Below are 19,429 nucleotides of genomic sequence, written 5' to 3'. Positions count from 1 at the left end.
TATTAATCAAAATGAACTCAAAAGCCACTTACTTGAACTTGGCTGATCTCACTCAGCAGCATTTTTAGATAAGGTCACTGTCAGAGTAAACAGTGGAGGCCCCTTATGTTGACCGGTAGCATTTATATGCGTATTTATTGAGCTTCAGCTGTGTGCTCGCAGTGTGTACGGGCCTGGCTGTGTCCACTGGCATATACTGCCCTGTCTGGAGTTTGGGGTGCCCAGACATTTGGGGTGCATGCATAGCTCTACTCCCCTGCAAGCTCAGCAAGGGTCCTAAAGGCAAGCTCTTTTCTTCCATTGCTTGGCCCCCACTCACATCTTACCCAGAGGTCAGTAGAAAGCCACCAGCTTGTCCTTTTGAATTCACAAGATTTATCTCAGATGCCTGAGGAGTAAGACAGAACCTCAGACTTCACAAGTGTTTAGACACAGGCCACATTTAACTTAATTTCAAATAAGGATAATAAGAGCTAGCCCTTATCAGAGCCCACTAAGGGTCAGGTAGTGTTCTAGCACTTTCCATATTTCCCTACTTCCGTTCATTTGACCGTACAACCACCCTTGTCGGGTAGGTGCTTCCATTACCTCCAAGAGGCACAAGGGGGTGATGTAGAGAGATACGTGCCCAGCCGGGTACAAAAGGAGGGTGACATGGCCTTTCCAAGCTTCCGCTCCTGTACGGGGCCCCGTGTGCTCTGGGGCCTCCTTCTCCTACAGCGTGTATGACTAAGTCCTGGGATCCTTTCAGGAGTTGGAAAGCCCCAGAGTATTATCTTGAAACAGTCTAGATTTTGACCTGACATGAACCCGGCCGCTGCTTTGCTGAAGGCGCCACGCTGGAGCAGGTGGGTGGGGTGGAGGCAAGGCTGTGGGCCAGAATGAAGTCGTTCATGGAAAGTAAATCCAGAAGGGCCTGAAGACATCCTTCTCCTCTTTTACCAGGAGAAGTCGGTGCCCCCGTGCCCATTCTGAACGATACTGCAGATGAGCAAGATTATAGGTGAACCCCTCACTGACACGAGGCGAACTCTGGAGGCTCAATAAATTGAATGCAAGAAGCTCTGAATGAGCACCTATTGTGTGCCTGGCACAGTGCGAGGCCCACGTGACTGAGCACCTACTGTGTGCCTGGCCCAGTGCGAGGCCCACGTGACTCTGAGGAAGGAGGGCCCAGGCTGCGGCAGTACTGGGCAGAAAGGAGGGGGTCAGACACCTCACCAGAGGATGGTCCTGGCCAGGCAAAAGAAGGAGAAAGGAGCCCACGGAGAGCGCAGCCCCCAAGTCTTCCCTCGGGAGTAGCATCTGTGCTGAGCCTGGAAGCAGGAGGAGAATTTTGATAAATGGTGAAGGGGCGGGCCTCCTTCCAGGTGGGAGAGACAGCGGAGTGAAGGCTGAGGGAGCCTGGGGTCCACGGTGGGAAGGAGACTTCAGTGTAGGGAAGGGAAGGGGGAGGAAGAAGGTAGACTCCCTGCAGATAAGCCCTATTTGTGCACTCATCTTTTTTGGGGGGAGGGGGTCATGAATTTTGCAGTAGTTTTTTAATGTGTCTTTTTGTTGTTGTTTTTACAAGAGGTGACAAGATTCGGACATAAATCCTTGCCAAGACCATGCAGCCATTAAGCAGCCCAGCTAGGACTTGAACCCAAGTCTTATCATCCGAGTTGAATGGCACTTCCATCACCACGTTCTAGCATAGTTCATGGTTCTTGGGGCACCACTGGAAAAATCTGGGTGCCCCATGCGTCACTTCCCTCTAGGTTGAGATCTTTTCTTCCTTCCCTTGTGCCCATCTTTGCTAAAAGGAAGGTGGATTCAGCCAGAAGTTCTACTACTTTGCTAACCTGAAAAGTGTATTTTTAAAAACTACTTTTCCATGACAGCAGTACCAGAAGTAAACTGGAAAATGGAGCAAAGGGAAGGGGTCGCCTCAAATTCCACCACATAAGAAAAACCAGTGTTACCATCTTGGAGTCTTTCCTTCCCGTCAGTCTGTTGGTGCTGCGGTTTCCCTCCATGTGCTCATCGCCATACGCATTTCTAATGCATTAGGTCCTTGGCATAACCACCCTTCTTTGCGCTACGAAACAGTACTGCAATCAGCATCTTCGTGCATTTTTTTTTTTTTTGCATCGTGTTTTTAAATGTGTAGAATTATTCCCTTGGAAATCAGTTCCCCAGAAGCCGGACTGCTGTGACAAAGGGTGGTCTTCACCCTCCGTGTTTATAAACAGAATCCCCTCCCCACGGTGTGACTGATTTTTTTTTCTGTCTTCAGACTGTGCTATTTTATATTATGTGAGTATTAAATAAAGGAACTCTTTTACTTCTGTGATTTTTATTTCCCCAGAAGGATGGTTCCTCTTTCTTTACCAGGGCACTGTTTGTCCCAAGTCTCTTGAGCATGGTTTCTGCGGTAGATGTTTAAAATCTGGGAAGAAGATAGCCTCACACACTACCTCTTCCTTCTGTTTCTTCAAGCTGTGTCCCCAGGGTCTAGCTCAGCATATACTGGGTGTATGATATTTCTAGAATGAATGAGCAATAAATAAATGAATTTTTGGAAGAGGAACTAAGTGCAGGAAAGAATTCATCTTATTTTTGGAAAGAATTCATCTTTGTAGCTCTGTATTTCTCTTCCGCTGTCCCAGAAAATTCATGGAGGAGTTGACTTCCATCATTTCCTCTCTGGTTTTTGCATCTAATGAGATAGGATCATCTCACCTTTTAGTTCCTATGTGTTTGCCAAGCACGTTGTGTTCCAGATAAGCATGACATGTTTGGCTGGGAGCACACAGCCTGGGGGCTTAGAGGTCGGACTTTGGTGGCAGGTGTTAGGGAGGGGTCCAAGTCCCAGATCTGCCGTTGGGAGCTGAGTAGGGGGAGCTTCTCTGATGCCTCAGAGCACTGTCATCATTTCTTACATCATCAGGCAGAACTCAATAAATGGCACCAATTACTGGCATACTAAATATTATTATTATTACTAGACCATTTTATTTTATCTTTTAAAATCTGTGGCGTGCTTGCAGATTATTGTCCCAAGAGATTTTCTTGTCCTCTGGCTTTTCCCAGAACTGAAACAATTGGTTTCTCCAGCCATTGGTTCCTTTAGTTTAGATAAGGCCATCAAAGAACTAGTTCATGAAGCCAGGGTGAAAGTAGTCAAATTTGGGCTGGATATCTTTCATCTTGTAATTTCTTTTTCTTCATTTCAAAGTCAATGCACACTTGGTGAGGAAAAAATATATTGGAAAACACAGAAAAACCCAAATAAAAGAAAACATCTCCATTCATTGCCCCTGCTGAAGGCAGGTCACATATGTGTGCTCTTCAGGCTTTCTTTCTAAACAGAGGGAGAGACAGACTCAATTTTTATAAAGAAAATAATAGACTCTACATATTGGAAACCTTTCTTTCAAAACACTTTAATTCCATATAATCTACCAACCTGGAGTAAATTCTGTTACTTTGCATATTTTCAAATGGTGTCACCCAATGTTCTGTTAGGTATTTTCCCATGTTGCTTCAGTCTGTGCCCCATATCCTACACTTTTAGGTTAACGTTATGGAAGCATTTTTCATTCTTAGTCTTCATTATTATCTATTGTAACGGCTGCATGGTAGTTGCTCATTTTGAACTACCTTGAGGCACTATTTGAAAAGTCAGCTCCAGCTGCTGTAACAAATTGTCACAGTCTGGGTGGCTTAGACAACAGACATCCATTTTGCATAGTTCTGGAGGCTAGAAGTCCAAGGTCAAGGTGCCAGATGATTCCGTTGGTGGTGAGGGCCCACTTCCTGGTGTGCAGACAGCATCTTCTTATTGGATGCTCACTAGGCAGAGAGCCTCGAAGTAAGCTCTCTTGTGTCTCTTCTATGTGGTCATTAATCCCATTGTGGGGGGCTCCATCTTCATGACCCAGTCACCTCCCAAAGGCCCCGCCTCCTAATACCAGCACCCTGGGGGTCAGGGTTAAAACATGAATTTTGAGGGTGCCCAAATATGCAATCCATAACAGGCATTAAATTGGAAAGCAGAGTAATTCTGAGCTCTGGGGTCAGAAGGACCTGCTTCCGCTGTTGCCCAGCTCCCAGCCAGCTCCATCACCATGAACAAGGTCTGCATCCTGGCCTCCCTCATCTGTAAAATGGCAGCCATAACACCTACTCAGAGTGTTGCTGTGAGCATTAGATTAAAGGACAAAAATCGAGCACCAGTCAGTATTGGGCACCTAGACATTGCCTTTACCATAAGCCATTCCCTAATTCCCTGATATTGGCCATTTACATGGTTCGTGGGTTCTTCTTGGCAGGCGGTGTCTTACCTTAGGAGTGGATCTTTCTGGGTGTGCCCTGTTATTTCTTCAGATAAATTCCTCGGAGAATGGGGTTCTTGTTAATATAGTATTGTCCTGTTGCTTTCTGAAACAGCCATACAATTTGCCCAGCCTCCCACAATGACAAATGTCACCACACTCTAGCCAGCAATGAAGGTTAGAATTCCTTAAATTATTCACTGTGCCAGGTGGGCATACCAGGGCATCTTCCACTTAATTGTATTTTTTTAAATTTCTAAAGAAAATAGCACTTTTTTACTTGCGATTTTCCCTTGGGTGAGCTGTTTGTATATATAACTGCACATCCCCCTCCTATTAACAAAAATCCATTTGGTGAGACGATCCACAGAGAAGTTGTGTATCTGTGCTGCGAGGCTCGGAGGTATGAGAAGCACTCAGCCTCATTGCCAGAGCTGAGCGCTGTTCTGCATGAGCCATGAGCCAGGACGCCCTCGCTCCCTGCGCTTTCTTTTCTGATGCTGGTCGATCCAAGTGGCCCCGTGTGATGGGGCTGAGCCCTGGCCATCTGCAGCTGGTGAGGAATTATCACCGGGGGTCACCCTGGGGGTCATGTCGCCCTCCACAGCCCCCCAGCCTCTGCCTCTTCCCCGAATAAATAAAGGGTTGGATTTCACCGTAATTCGACCCAGAGAGGAAAACTGCTTACTGAGGCTAAAATCCCAGAGTGATAGCAGCAAAGAAAGAAGCATCCTTCCAGCTAAAGGCTGGTGAACCTGGGGCTACAGCAGGTGAACCCCTGCAGGGCCAGGAGGGTATCCCCTCCAGGGAGGGACAGCCCCTGCCCCCATTCTCTGGCTGCACAGGGACTCGGTGGAGGATGGTCCTTAAGCAGTTATGACCAGGTCAGTAGCATTCTAAAGTTTACTTTTGTTTGCTTTGTTGTGAACTAGGGGTTGGTAGAAATGTTTTTACTTTTTGCTACTCTAATGATAGAAATGAACATAGTAAAAAAAATTCATGGATGTGCAAGTAAAATGTGAGTGTCATAGGAGGATGCAACAGATTTTGAATTGACAGCATTCTCTTTCCATCATACGTGTTTTCTTTGGTGGGGAAGAGAGAATTAAATATAATGTGTATTATATATGTCTATAATATAATGTATATAATTATAACATAATTACATAATATTAATATAATTGTATATAATATATAATCACATGATTTTATATATATATGAGAGGCCAAAATTTAAAACTTACAGAATTAAAGTCACTCTCATATTACCTCTCCATTGTCCTAGATTTGTAGGAAAAAAACAGTAGAGAGAGAATTTTATTCTGATTTTTGGGTTGGGAGGGATGACTTACCAAATACCATTCTAGAAGAAAAGGTAAGACTCTCCTTAGAATATAAGGACAGAGCAACAACAAAAAAAGGTTGTAAGAACAGAACAGACTCCAAACCAACAAAGGAGGACTCTCTTTAAGGGGGGGACATCCACAAGGAACTGTTCATGTAAGGGACATGGCTTTTACCGTGGACATCACTATAATATTCATGGAATTCTATTTTACCATTTCCCCTAAAGAAGAGAATAATTTCCATTAGTTTTTCTGTAGTCAAAATACTCTGTATTTCTAAAAACTGAATTACAGAAATGATATTTAGATACCGAGTCATTGGCAACCAAACCCATTTCTCCTAGAAATGGCCAAATCTAGAGCACATACAGTGTTACTAAAAGTATTTATTAATAGAATATTAAATTAAAAGTGATTATCGAGGACTAAATAATGTTCTTATTGCACAGGCTTTTAAATATTGTTTTAACCTAGTACTTCTTCACATAATGAACTTTAATTAGTGTCCATGTCCAGCATATTTAAATACCAGGCTGTGTAGATATTAACATTTGTCACCAGCCACGAATGTGTTGTCCACTTATCACCTCACCCAGCTTACTGTAGATGTTTCTTGTCTTAATAATTCTGCATGGGCTAAATCCATAACCCTGGCCATCCACTGTATTTGCAGTCTCCCCTCACTAGCTCCTACTTCTAATAAACTGACTCCTAAAATCAAACAAGTCACACCACCAAAAAGAAAAAAAAAATGTGCTCTTGGTTTTCCCTTCTGCTCCTTTACTTGGTAACTTACTTCATTAAGCATATTTTGCATTAAAAGCAAGCAAGATGCACATATAGATATGTATCTGTGTATATGGAATGTTCGTTGCTGTATAAGAAAATAATGACATTGTAATAGAGAACTAAAATGAATTTTTTAAATTCGAAGCTGAGTCATTCTAATGTTCTATAATTGTTTTCCTACTGGTTCTAGTTGGCTTATTTGGTACATTAATATTTTATTGAAATACAATGTATTTTGAGTGTTTATGTTTTTAATATGAAATTTACAGCATAGGAGGAGAATATTGAGAACTGTCATATTTTACTGCTTACAGGAATATAATATGGACAATGGTTGATAAATAAGCACAAATCACTGAAAAATCTCGCTTGGAGTAAATACATCCCTCCGCTTTAAGTTTAAATCAGAGGTCACCAGTTGTCAACTACAAAAGTGTAGTATTTGGGGGAAAAGTACTATAAAAGTAAATATTTACCTCTAAGAAAAGGTGTCTGATGGTGGGGAGGAGAGGTTTCTGCTTTTTACATGATGTAGTTCTGTATTTTTTTTCAGTGAGAATGTGTTCTTTCAGTACTTGTGTAATCTCTTTAAAGTTTAAAATAAAACAGTCATTTAATTCCATTATGGGGAACTTGGAAAATAAAGAATAAAAATCTTTTCTAATGCCATTATTAATTCTACGCCAGCCCATCCTTAATACTAACTATTGGCATTGTGGTCTTTTTTCTTTCAATGTAAATACATGTTAACCCTTCTCTTTATAATTTCAGGAAATTAAAAGGAGTTGGCAGATTAAATTAAATGTATGTGCATTAGCGGATGTTTCCCCATAATGTCCTCCCAACAATTTGATTGCACTAGAACCCCCAGCTCTCAGCATCAGTGACAGTGGACATGCGTTGTCCACGCAACCTAAGAAAATCAGATCCAAAACTGAAAACACCACAATATTAAAAAATATGTAAATAGAATCAAGCAGAGTCTTGGTTCTGATTACATCATTTACTGCACATACACTGCATTATTTAAAAGTCAAGTTAAAGTAAAATCCCCCTTGTAATTTTTTAAAAAGATTTTATTTATTTATTTGTCAGAGAGCACAGGTAGGCAGAGTAGGAGGCAGAGGGAAAGGGAGAAGCAGGCTCCTCACTGAGCAGGGAGCCCTATGAGGGGCTTGATCCCAGGACTCCAGGATCATGACCTCAGCTGAAGGCCAGCGCTTAACCAACTGAGCCACCCAAGTGCCCCCCGCCTTGTAAATTGACATGCACCCTAATCCCTAGTTTCTGCCTTCTCAGTGTCACTTAACTGGGACTGACGGTGAACTGTTTTTATTTATGTTCCTACAGTAAACAGAAGAGGTCACTTCATACTTGCTTGTACACACACACACACGCGTGCGCGCGGGCGCGCGCGCGCGCGCGCTTGTATTTTACAGAGATAAAGGAAATATTTGTTAATTTTGAAAGAGGAGCAATGACATAATTAAGTGCCTCTTCTGATGGATGCTGCTGCTGTTGATTCTACCCTCTTCTCGAAACCTGCCAATGCCTTCCTCCTTCCAGCCAGCTCTCTGATGTCCCAGGGTCTCTGACGGTAAATAATTAATGGGACTGTTAGCGTGTGATGGGGAGCGAAGCTGCCTTACTCACAAGTGCAACCACTTACACACTAAGCCGTTTTCTGATTCCTCTTTGCAAAAAATACACAGCCAAAAAAAACCCAGTAATCTCCACTCAGACACAGCAATCTTGCTTTGGTGTTTCAGGAATGATGCAGAGCGTGTGTGATGCTTTATCCACTTACATGGATTTTCAGAACGGTTGCCTTTGAAAAAGTGAAAGTCATGGCTTAGAATGAGCTGTAAAGACCCTGAATGGTTTCAAGGGCCTTTACTGTAAGCAGATTGTCTTTGCCTCTCTACAGAGCAGGATTTTTTTTCTGCCCTGATGGTGGAGCTCATTCAGGATGCCATATGGTGGGCCCTGCATTTAGGGTATGATATTTTGATTCACTTCTCTCTACATTTTCTTACTAAAAATTTTAAACATAAAGTTGAAAGAATCGAACCATATCATCCATTACCCACCACCTAAAGTCTACCATTAACATTTTCTAAAATTGCTCTCTCACGTTCTATCCATCTGTCCATCCCTCTATTCATCTGTCAATCCAATATTTTCAGTGCATTTCAAAGAAGGATCTATATACTTCACCCTCAAATTCTTCGACATTCATATTATTGGCTACAGTTCAATATTGTTTATAGCAATTGGGGATAAAATCCGTATAGAGCAAAATGCACAGCTCTGCATTAGACCGTTTGATAAGTTTTGACAAATAACACCAATGTAATGAAAAAGAACATCAGTTTCCTCATGCCCCTTCCCTGGTAAACTTCATGCCTGCCTCCGGGAAGAACTATACTGATTGTTTTTCCCCACCCATCGATTAGATTAGAACAGCATATAAACGGAATCATCTTGTGCAATCATTCTTTCACTCAGCCTTATGTTTTGAGATTTCCTGTCTCTCATTTCGTGGATCAGTAGTTCATTCCTTCTTATTGCTGAATAGTTACTAAACCACAGTAGTCGTTAATCTGTTTTTCTGTTGATGGACACTTGTGCTATTTACAATTTGGAGATACTATGAATGAAACTGCTATTAACATTCTTCGATAAGTTTTTTAGACCTATTTCTCTTGGGTAAATATCTGAGAATAGACTTGCTGGATCATAGGGTAGCTGTATATTTAGTTTTATAAGAAACCATCAGACTTATTTCCAAATGGTTATACCATTTTACCCTCCAACCAATAAGATATGAGTGTTCTGGTTGCTCCATATCCTCACCAAGTACTGTAAGTCTTTTTAAATTTTAGTAATTCTGCTGGGAGTAAACTGGTGTCTCCTTCTGGTTTTAATTTACATCTCCCTGATGACTAATGATATTGAGCATTTTTTAAAAGATTTTATTTATTCATTTGAGACACAGATACAGAGGGAGAAAGAGAGCATGAGCAGGGGGAGAGGCAGAGGGAGAGAGAAGAAGCAGGCTCCCTGCTGAGCCAGGAGCCCGATGTGGGGCTCAATCCCAGGACCCTGGAATCATGACCTGAGCCGAAGGCAGACGCTTAACCATCTGAACCACCCAGGTGCCCCTGTGTTGAGCATTTTTAATATCTTCTGCTGTTCCAATCTTTGCCCATTTTTAATTGGGCTGTCCTTTATTATTGAGTTATAGGAGTCTTGTGTATTTTGGAACCATTCTCTCCTTTTTTGGGGTGGGGGGTTTATGTTTTGTAAATATTTTCTTCCACTATATAACTTGCTTATTCATTTTTAAATGGTAGACCAATCTTTTCATGAGTAGAAATTTTAAATTTTGGTGAAGTCTAATATAGCAAGTTTTCCTTTCATAGTTATTGTTTTCTGTGTTCCATCTAAGAAACCTTTGCTTACTCTCAAGGCATAAAGATATTCTCATGTATTTTCTCTAGAAGTTCCTTAATTTTAAACTTTGTGCTAGGTCCATGATCCATCTCAGGTTAATGCTTGTGTGTGGTAAGAAGTGGGAGTCTGGGTTTCTTTTTATTCATTGTGGATGTCTAGCTGTTCCAGCACCATTTGTTGAAAAGACTGCTTTTCTCATTATATTGCTTTGGCACTCTTGTCAAAAACCAATTGGATGTACAAGTATTACAAATATGGGTGTATTTCTCAACTCTCTATGCTGTCCCATGGATTTTTCTGTCTATACTGGTACCACAATGTCTTGATTACTGTAGCTTTTTTTTTTTTTAAGAGAAAGAGAGCATAAGTGGGGAGGGGCAGAGGAGAGGAGAGAAAGAATCCCAATCAGGCTCCACACCCAGTGCAGAGCCTGACGTGGGGCTCGATCCCACAACCCTGAGATCATGACCTGAGCTGAAATCAAGAGTTGGACACTTAACCCACTGAGTCACCCAGGGGCCCCCTGATAACTGTAGCTTTATAGTAAATCTTGAAATCAGGTGGTGTACATCTTCCAATTGTCTTCTTTTTCAAGATTACTTGGGATATTTAAAATCCTTTGAATTTCCATACAGACTTGAAGATCAGATTGTTAATTCCTTTTTTTAATTAAAAGATTTTATTTATTTATTTGAGAGAGAGATAGCAAAGCACAAACCGGGGAGAGAGGGAGAAGCAGGCTCCCCACTGAGCAGGGAGCCCAAGGTGGGGTTCAATCCCAGAACCCTGGGATCATGACCTGAGCCAAAGGCAGATGCTTACCTGACTGAGCCCCAAGGCACCCCTAGGTTGTTAATTTCTATCCCCTAAAAGCCTATGAGAATTATGGTTGGGATTTTATTGAACCTATAGATAAAATTGGGAAGAATTGACATGTTAACAAATATTGATTCTTCTAATCCATGAACATGGAATGTCTTTACATTTATATGGGTCTACCCATCTTTTGTTAAATTTGTTTCTAAGCATGTAGTTTTATGCTTTTGTAAATAAATTTTTTTTTAATTTTCCAAAAGTTAGCTGCTATAGTGTGATTCACTTCTGTGATAAGAATATTTGGAAGCCAACCTTGCTTAGCATTATTTTCACATGAGAAGAAGCTTCTTTTTTATTCATTTCTTCAAAGAGGCAACAGAGATGGAGGGGGTTCACCCCAGCCTGAGAGCTAGGGGACCAAAATTCTGTTCAGGTTTGCCTTTTACTGACTGTGTGGACTTGGCCAAGAATGGTTGGAATCTCTCCCTATTTCACTCAACACAATCAGAACATAACTCCTCATTCTTTGCAGTCTTTTAAGTAGCATTTATAGAGGTAAAACTTTTAACTCTGGTTCACCTACGCATTTGGAAATCTGGTAGAAGCCTTGACTTTTCTCCTCAAAAAAAATGTACACACACACACACACACACACACACACATGCACACATGTGCGCACATGCTCACACAGCTTTGTGTCCAATTTAGGATGTTCAGGCAACCTCTAAAACCTGCTTATCAGCCACAGGGTCCACAAAACCCCTATTCTAAGGGGAGAGCTCAGTGAGGGTAGGAGCTGACTTCCTTTACGTCTGCATCTTCAGCGCCCAGTACAGTACTCGGCCTATCACAGCTGCTTGGTGGATGCCCCAGCATTGCTGCATCATGGCCTCCTGCAAAGCTGACCACTCCTCCTAAGTAGCACCAGGTGCTCAGTTGTCCTGGAGCAGCCTGGACGATCTTCCACCCAGGACAGCCAGTGTCCACTACTAGAGAACAGCAAGATACTGACTGATGGCTGAGCCACATTTCAGATAACCAGAATGGAACATTTCAGATAACCAGAATAGCAGAGTCAGGCGATTTCTTAGGGACACCCTGGACCAGTCACACCAGTGGCCCAAGGGCGTCCCAAGGCCCAGAGTTTTATGGGACTGCCAAGATCATAATGTGGCATATTTGTGCGAGGGCACATATGGATGAGGGTTGCTGATTCTAAATCCCATGCCCTTAGTGGGGTTTTCTAGGCAGAGAGGGGATAGATTTCCAAATCCCTAGTATTAGGCCTTTATTTCTTCTACCACTAGATACTAAGTCCCCATGAGGGAAACAGCAGGGGGACAGTTTGGCTGGACCATCCGCTATATCACCAAAGCCCCAGCTTTTCTGTTGCTGTCAGTGAGATTAGCCTGGCTGTTCCCAGCCAGACAGCGGCCCTAGGTGTCCTGGACCCCCTCCACTACAGCAAGGTGTGGCTGCAGAGACAGCCTGGCTGAGCACCAGTCCCACACAGGAAGTCTCCCCCCCAGGGCTGCCGGTCCCGGGGTCTGCTGTCCTTGGTGACACCAGCATTATTTCAGGGCCACCCCTTTCTCTTCCTGAAGCCTCAGATTTATGTCCTAGAGAGCACATCCTGATCTCCTCTCCAGTGGTCCCCATGAGCAGCCCTGGCAAGTGATTGTGACATTGTGTGTGTGCTTCTGTCTACCCAGGCGCTGAGGACATGGGCAGCAAACCATCCACACCAGGCAGTGACCCCACAGCACAGTGCTCTGGGACAGAAGGCATTCATGCTGCATACAAGCAAGGAAACCCCAGCAGGGCCCGGCACCTGCTCAGAGAGGCTTGTGACGAGAGTACGTCCCATCTGGAGAAGGTAGGGTTGATGCTGGCTCCTCCAGCCAGACTGAGGATCTGGCCTGGATGAAGGTTACCACTCAGATTATCTCCTTGTTATCATCATAATTATAATGGGGATTTTTTTTTTTTACCTCCTTTCACGTATAAACTCATGGGTGCTGGTCCTTTCAAGCCAACTTCTCAACCTGCCACCATCTATGCAAACCCTTTCACCTTCCCAAAGGACAGGGGAGGCATAACTGAAATGTGAACAACAAAAGGCCTATCTGAAGGTTCAGCTTACTGTATTCTTTTACCCTTCTCTTCCATTATAAAAGTAGCACATGCTCAAAAAAAGAAAACTTAGAATTATGTAAAAGTAGGGAGGAAAATAAAAAGAAAGCAACCATATTCTTAATGCATCCAAACAGTCCCATGTAACAATTTCGTTATATTTTCTCTCCATCTGCTGATCTGTGCATGTGTTGTTTCTAATACAGATACGGTCATATTGTGTATATAGATTTGCATGCTGCTTATTCTTACATAATATTATATCAAGCATTTTCCATCTGATTATAAATTCTGTATGTGCTGTAAAAGGAGAAAGGTTTTTACACTTCACTTTAATTGATAAAACATTGAAACCAGTAGACTTTGTTAAGCTATGTACGTAATACCTAGAGCAACCACCTTAAAAACAATACAAAGAGATACACTCCAAAACACTATTGACCAATCAAAATGTATTTTTTAAAAGATTTTATTTATTTATTTGATAGAGAGAGACATAGCGAGAGAGGGAACATGAGTGGGAGAGGGAGAAGCAGGCTTCCCACTGAGCAAGGAGCCCGATGTGGGGCTTGATCCCAGGACCCTGGGATCATGACCTGAGCCGAAGGCAGACGCTTAATGACTGAGCCACCCAGGCGCCCCCAAAATGGAATTTTAAAAATGTCTCAGAAACCACAGGAAGGCAGGGGGGAAAAAAATCAAAGAGCAAACAGAAAATGAACCAAAAAATTTCATGACAGACTTAGATTTAATATACAAATAACTATATTAACATAAATAGTCCAAATACATAAACTTAGAGAGATTCCAGAATAGATTTAAAAAACATGAGCAACAAAAAAAAAAAAAAAAAGAAAGAAAGAAAACATGAGCAAGTATATGGTGCCTATGAGAAACTCACTTCAAATAGGCTATATGTAGGTTGAAAGTAAATGGATAGAAAAAGATACACCATGAAAATATTAATCAAAAGAAAGAAGGAGTGGCTAAATATCAGGTAAAGTAGACCTGTCTGATTTTAGTTCTTTTAAATAAGGGAAATTACCATGGACAGAGAGGATATTTCATAATGATGAAGGGGTCAGTCCACCAAGAAGACATGGCAATCCTAAATGCACATGCACCAAACAACAGAGCTTGCAAAATAGTGAAACAAAAACTGATATAACAGAAAGGAAAATTAGATAAATCTGCAATAATAGTTAGAGAGTTTGACACCCTCTCTCAACAAGTGATAGAACAACCAGGCAAAAAATTAGCGAGGATACAGAACTTAACAACACCATGAACCAGCAAAATTGAACTGACATTTATGAAACATTCCACACAACAGCAGAATGCATTCTTTTCAAGTGTCCACAAAACATATCTCAAGATAGACTGCATATCCTAGGCCATAAGATAAACCTTAGCACATTTAAAAGAATTAAAATCAGACAGAATATGTTCTCTAACTTCAGAGGAATCAAATTGGAAATTTATAACAAAAAGCTAATAGGAAAATCTCCAAGCACCTGGAAACTAACCACAAACTTTTAAATAATCCATGGGTCAAAGAGAAAGTCTCAAGGGAAATTTAAAAAATACATTGAACTAAATGAAAACGAAAATGTATGTCAAAATTTGTGGGATGCAACTAAACCAGTGCTGAGAGGGAAATTTATAGCACTAAATACTTACATTAAAAAAGAAGAAAAGTCTCAAAGTAATAATCCAAACTTCCACCTAAAGGAACTACAAGAAGTGCAAAATAAATCCAAAGCAAGTGGGAGAAAGGAAATGCCAAAAATAAGAGTAGAAAATTAATGAAATTTGAACAGAAAGACAATAGAGAAAATCAATGAAACAAAAGGTATTGTTTTTGAAAAGATCAACAAAATTGACAAACTTCTAGCAAAACTAACAAAGAGAAAAGAGAAAAATCACTAATATCAGGAAGGAAATAGGGAATATCAGTACATACCCTGCAAATATTGAAAGGATTGTAAGGGAACAATATGAACCACTTTACACACATAAATTTGACAACTTAGATGAAATGGACCAATCCTGGAAAAATAGAAACTATAACACATCCAATATAAAATACATAACTTTAATAACCCTTTACCTATTAAGGAAATTCAACTTATAATTTAAAACCTCCTGAAAAGAAATCCACAGACCCAGATGGTTTCATGGGAGAATTCTACCCAATGTTTAAAGCAGAATTAATACCAACTCTACAGACACTTTCCAACACTTCTGTGAGTCCAATCTACCTGATACCCAAACCAACGACAGTACAAAAGAGAAAAGTTCAGACCACTGTCCATCATGAATATAGATGCAAAAAATCTTAACATATTACAAATAGATTTCAGCAATATATCAAAAGAGTTATACACCATGACCAAATGGGATTTATTCCAGAGATACAAGACTGGGTTCAGTACTCAATAATCAGTCAATATAGTCCTCCATTATTAATAGACTGCTATGGACTGAATGTTGGTGTCCCCCCAAAATGTGTATGTTGAAAATGTGATGATGTTTGGAGCTGGGGCCTTTGGAAGGTGATTAGGTCATAAGGCTGGAGCTCTCATGAAAGGGGTTAGTGCTCTTATAAAAGATCCCATAAAGCTCCCTAGCCTTATTCTGCCACGTGAAGATACAACAAGAGATCGACCATCAGGAAGAAGGCTCTCACCTGACCAGGCCAGCACCCCAAATCTCAGACTTCCAGCCTCCAAAATGTAAGAAATAAATTGTTGTTTTTATGCCACTTAGTCTATGGTATTTTGTTATAGCAGTTTGAATGGATTAAGCCATAAACTGAAGAAGAAAAATCACATTATCATATCACTTGGTGCAGAAAAAGCATTTGACTAAATTTAATACCCTCATGATAGAAACTCTTAGAAAATTAAGAATAGAGGGGAACTTCGTCAACCTGATGAATAGCTACAGAAACCTACAACTAACTTTATACTTGATGGTGAAAGAGTGCTTTACCCCTAACATCAGGAATAAGGCAATGATATCTACTGTCAATATAATACTAGCAGTTTAATTTGAGAATAATTATACATAATTATATTCAGTATATTACTGGAAGCTCTGGCCAGTGCAGTAAGGCAAGCATAAAATTCTTAGCAGATGAATGGTTGACCATACAATTGAATATAATATAATATAAATATAAACTGTAAATATATAAAATATGTAATATATACTACAAATATAATATAAATATAATACTAAGCATTATAAAGAAATTCTTTGAGAAAGGGGAACCCTCCTATACTGTTGGTGGGAATGCCAGCTGGTGTAGCCACTCTGGAAAACAGTATGGAGGTTCCTCAAAAAGTTAACTGTATGACCATACGTAAGAGCTACCATATGACCCAGCAATTGCACTACTAGGGATTTACCCCAAAGATAAAATGTAGTGATCCCACACCCCAATGTTTATAGCAGCAATGTCCACAATAGCCAAACTATGGAAAGGGACCAGATGTCCATCTACAGATGAATGGATAAAGAAGATGTAGTATGTATATACAATGGAATACTATTCAGCCATCAAAAAAACCTGAAATCTTGCCATTTGCAATGATGTGGATGGAACTAGAGGGTATTATGCTAAGCAAAAAAGTCATTCAAAGGAAGATACTTAACATGTGATCTCACTCATATGTGGAATGTAAGAAACAAAACAGGATCACAGGGGATGGGAGGAAAAAATGAAACAAGACAAAATCAGAGAGAGAGACAAACAGTAAGAGGCTCTTTTTTTCTTAAGATTTTATTTATTTGCGAGAGAGAGAATGAGAGACAGAGAGCATGAAGAGGGAGGAAGGTCAGAGGGAGAAGCAGACTCCCTGCTGAGCAGGGAGCCCGATGTGGGACTCGATCCCGGGACTCCAGGATCATGACCTGAGCCGAAGGCAGTCACGTAACCAACTGAGCCACCCAGGCACCCAAGAGGCTCTTAATCATAGGAAACAAACTGAGGGTTGCTGGAGGGGTGGAGGGTAGGGGGATGGGGTAACTGGGTGATGGACATTAAGGAGGGCACATGATGGAAAGAGCACTGGATGTTATATAGCACTGATGAATCACTGGATGCTATCTCTGAAACTAATAATACACTATATGTTAGTTAATTGAATTTAAATTTTAAAAATTAAAAAAAAATATGAAATATACCACCACTCAGATGGATCTCAAGGGCATTATGTTGAGCAGGAAATTTAAAAAAAAATAGTCTCAAAAGGTCACATTCTGTATGATCCCACTTGTATAACATTCTCAAAAAGACGAAATTATAGAGATGGAAGAGAGATTCATGGTTTCTGGGGTTAGTCATGGTGGAGGGCAGTAGAGTGTAACTATAAAGGGGGGGCTCAAGAGAGACTCATCTCGCAATGGAGTAATTCTACATCTTGATCATGGTGGTGATCACACAAATGTATATACATGTGACAAAATGGCAGAATGACATACCCACATTATACTAATGTCAAATTACTGGTTTTGATCTTGAACTACATTGTGTAAGCTGTCATCGTTGGGGGAAATGGAATTACAGAAACATGGATGCCCCTCAGGAATGTCCTCGTGACTTCCTATGAATCTCTATTTCAGAGCAAGAAGTAGTAAATTAAATTTAAAAATAAGTGAAGTATAATTCCACTTTAATAATATATAAAAACTGGCAATGGTGTTAGAAGTCAGGATAGTGGTTATTCCAGGTAGGACAGTGACCGGAAGGGGGCAGAAAGGGGACTTCTGGGAACAGATAATCTTGCGTCCCTGGTCCGAGTGTCCATCACACGAATGTGTTCCCTTTGTAAGAGTTCATGAAACTGAACACACAATGTGTGTTCTTTTCTGTAGGGTTGTTATATGCCAATAAAAGTAATGAATGAAGTGAAAACATGTGGTTTCCAACCCCTGTGTTGATATGGATGAACACATTCTAGAAGGCTATGTAAGAGCAGTTTCCTTTGCAAAAGGGCGTTAGGAAGGAGAGGCATGGAGCGAGGCCTCCTTTTTATATTATACTTTTCTATGCTGTTTGAATGAAAATAAATACATGCTATGGAGCCTCTGGGCTGTCTCTAGCCGGGTGCCAGCCTGACCCTTCCTGCCCTCTGGTTCCTCTTGGCCTCTGGGTTAGTTCTTTGTGGCATCACCACTTTGTGAGGATGGGGCTTTTAAGCCTCTTATCCACTAGAGTCTAGACAACTGTTGGTTGTTTGTGGTGAATCATTTAATCAATCCCTGTGGCTTTTCTCCCTAATGCAAGTGCTTTCCTGGAATGGCAGGCCTAGGGGGCCCCACCCTGGGCAGATGGGCAGGCCAGTGGGTTTTTCTTTTCTGGTCATATTGAACGCATACCTCACATGGCCAGCTCACTCACTCCACTTACACAACCCGGGCCTCCCTCCAAGTCCCACATTTCCTGGGAAGTCTTGGACAGAATGGAGCCTCGGCTTCGGTTAGACAGACCCCAGTTCAAATCCTGGATAGTTCTGCAGACTGTAAACTCCCTCCCTCCCATCCCTCCTCACCCACAAGATGGAAACACAGTGTGAAAATAAATAAAGGAAACCTCATTTAAAATGGGAGTCTGAAAAAAAATTAAAATTTTTAAAAGTAAAATAAATAAATAAATAAATAAATAAATAAATAAATAAATAGGAGTCTGGAAGCCCAGCAGGGCAAGTTCTCATGCATTTCCACTCACCTTAAGAAGCAAACTTTGCATTCCCCAGGGAGGAGAAGCTTACTTTCCATACCCCAGCAGGAGGCAGGAAGAATTTTTCCTTGCCCAGCAACAGCCCAGCCAATGGGAACTCAGGAAAACACCCTCCCAGCTTCCTCCTTTCCCTTACAAAAGCAAGCCCCTCCCTTCTGTTCTCCAGACTTGCCTATGGTTCACCCTAGTTTCCTTGCCCTGAATTGCAGTTCCTCTGCTGTTCCCAAATAAACTCACTTTGCAGGTAAAATAACTGGCTCTTCTCTTTTTTTTTAAATCAACAACAGATACAGTCCTCTTAAGACTGTTATCAGGATGAAGTGTGACCATGTAAATAAAATGTGCCATGCAGCATTTGGCACATGATAAGAGCTTAATATATCAGTTCTCATCCCTGGGATTGTGTTGTCCCATCCCTGCCCGTCTCACCTGAAAGTGACTCCTAATACACCTGTATTAGGAGTAAAATATGCTTGCTTGTGGCTGTTTGATGCAGATTCCAGACTCACCTGTAAACTCATGAAGGTCACAGACTGCCCCTGGCATCCTCACACAGTAGGTTCTCAGTAAATGCCAACGCTGGCACAGGTCGCCTCATTCTAACGTGGATCGATTCTGCATCCGCCTCCTTGAACCCTGCGGATGCCCAAGTCCATCGGAAATAGCCAAGTTTCAGGAGGACTTAAAGTTTCAGTAATGCAGTCAAACTCTGTACATGCCAACCCAGCATTCTTTTTGCAGACCTAGTGAGCCCATGAAAAGTCAGGCCCATTTGTACAGTCCTCAAGACTTTTCTAGCTGTGTGATTTTGGGCAAGTCACGAC

At 41.3% G+C, this 19,429-nt stretch overlaps 1 protein-coding gene across 7 annotated transcripts in view; it reads left to right on the top strand.

Moving 5' to 3' along the window:
- Window positions 1–19,429, top strand: part of LRRK1 (leucine rich repeat kinase 1) — a 120,088-nt gene that overhangs the window by 28,007 nt on the left and 72,652 nt on the right. For all 7 annotated transcript variants that reach the window (XM_027570180.2, XM_027570176.2, XM_027570178.2 and 4 more), the window contains one exon: window positions 12,439–12,602. In XM_027570180.2, the coding sequence (XP_027425981.2) occupies window positions 12,439–12,602 (164 nt within the window). The remainder of the gene's footprint in view (window positions 1–12,438; window positions 12,603–19,429) is intronic.

The sequence above is a fragment of the Zalophus californianus genome, chromosome 6 (assembly GCF_009762305.2).
Source record: "Zalophus californianus isolate mZalCal1 chromosome 6, mZalCal1.pri.v2, whole genome shotgun sequence".
NCBI classification, from domain to species: Eukaryota; Metazoa; Chordata; class Mammalia; order Carnivora; family Otariidae; genus Zalophus; species Zalophus californianus.
The sequence above is the reverse complement of the archived record's forward strand: the minus strand, read 5'-3'. Positions and strand labels throughout refer to the sequence as shown.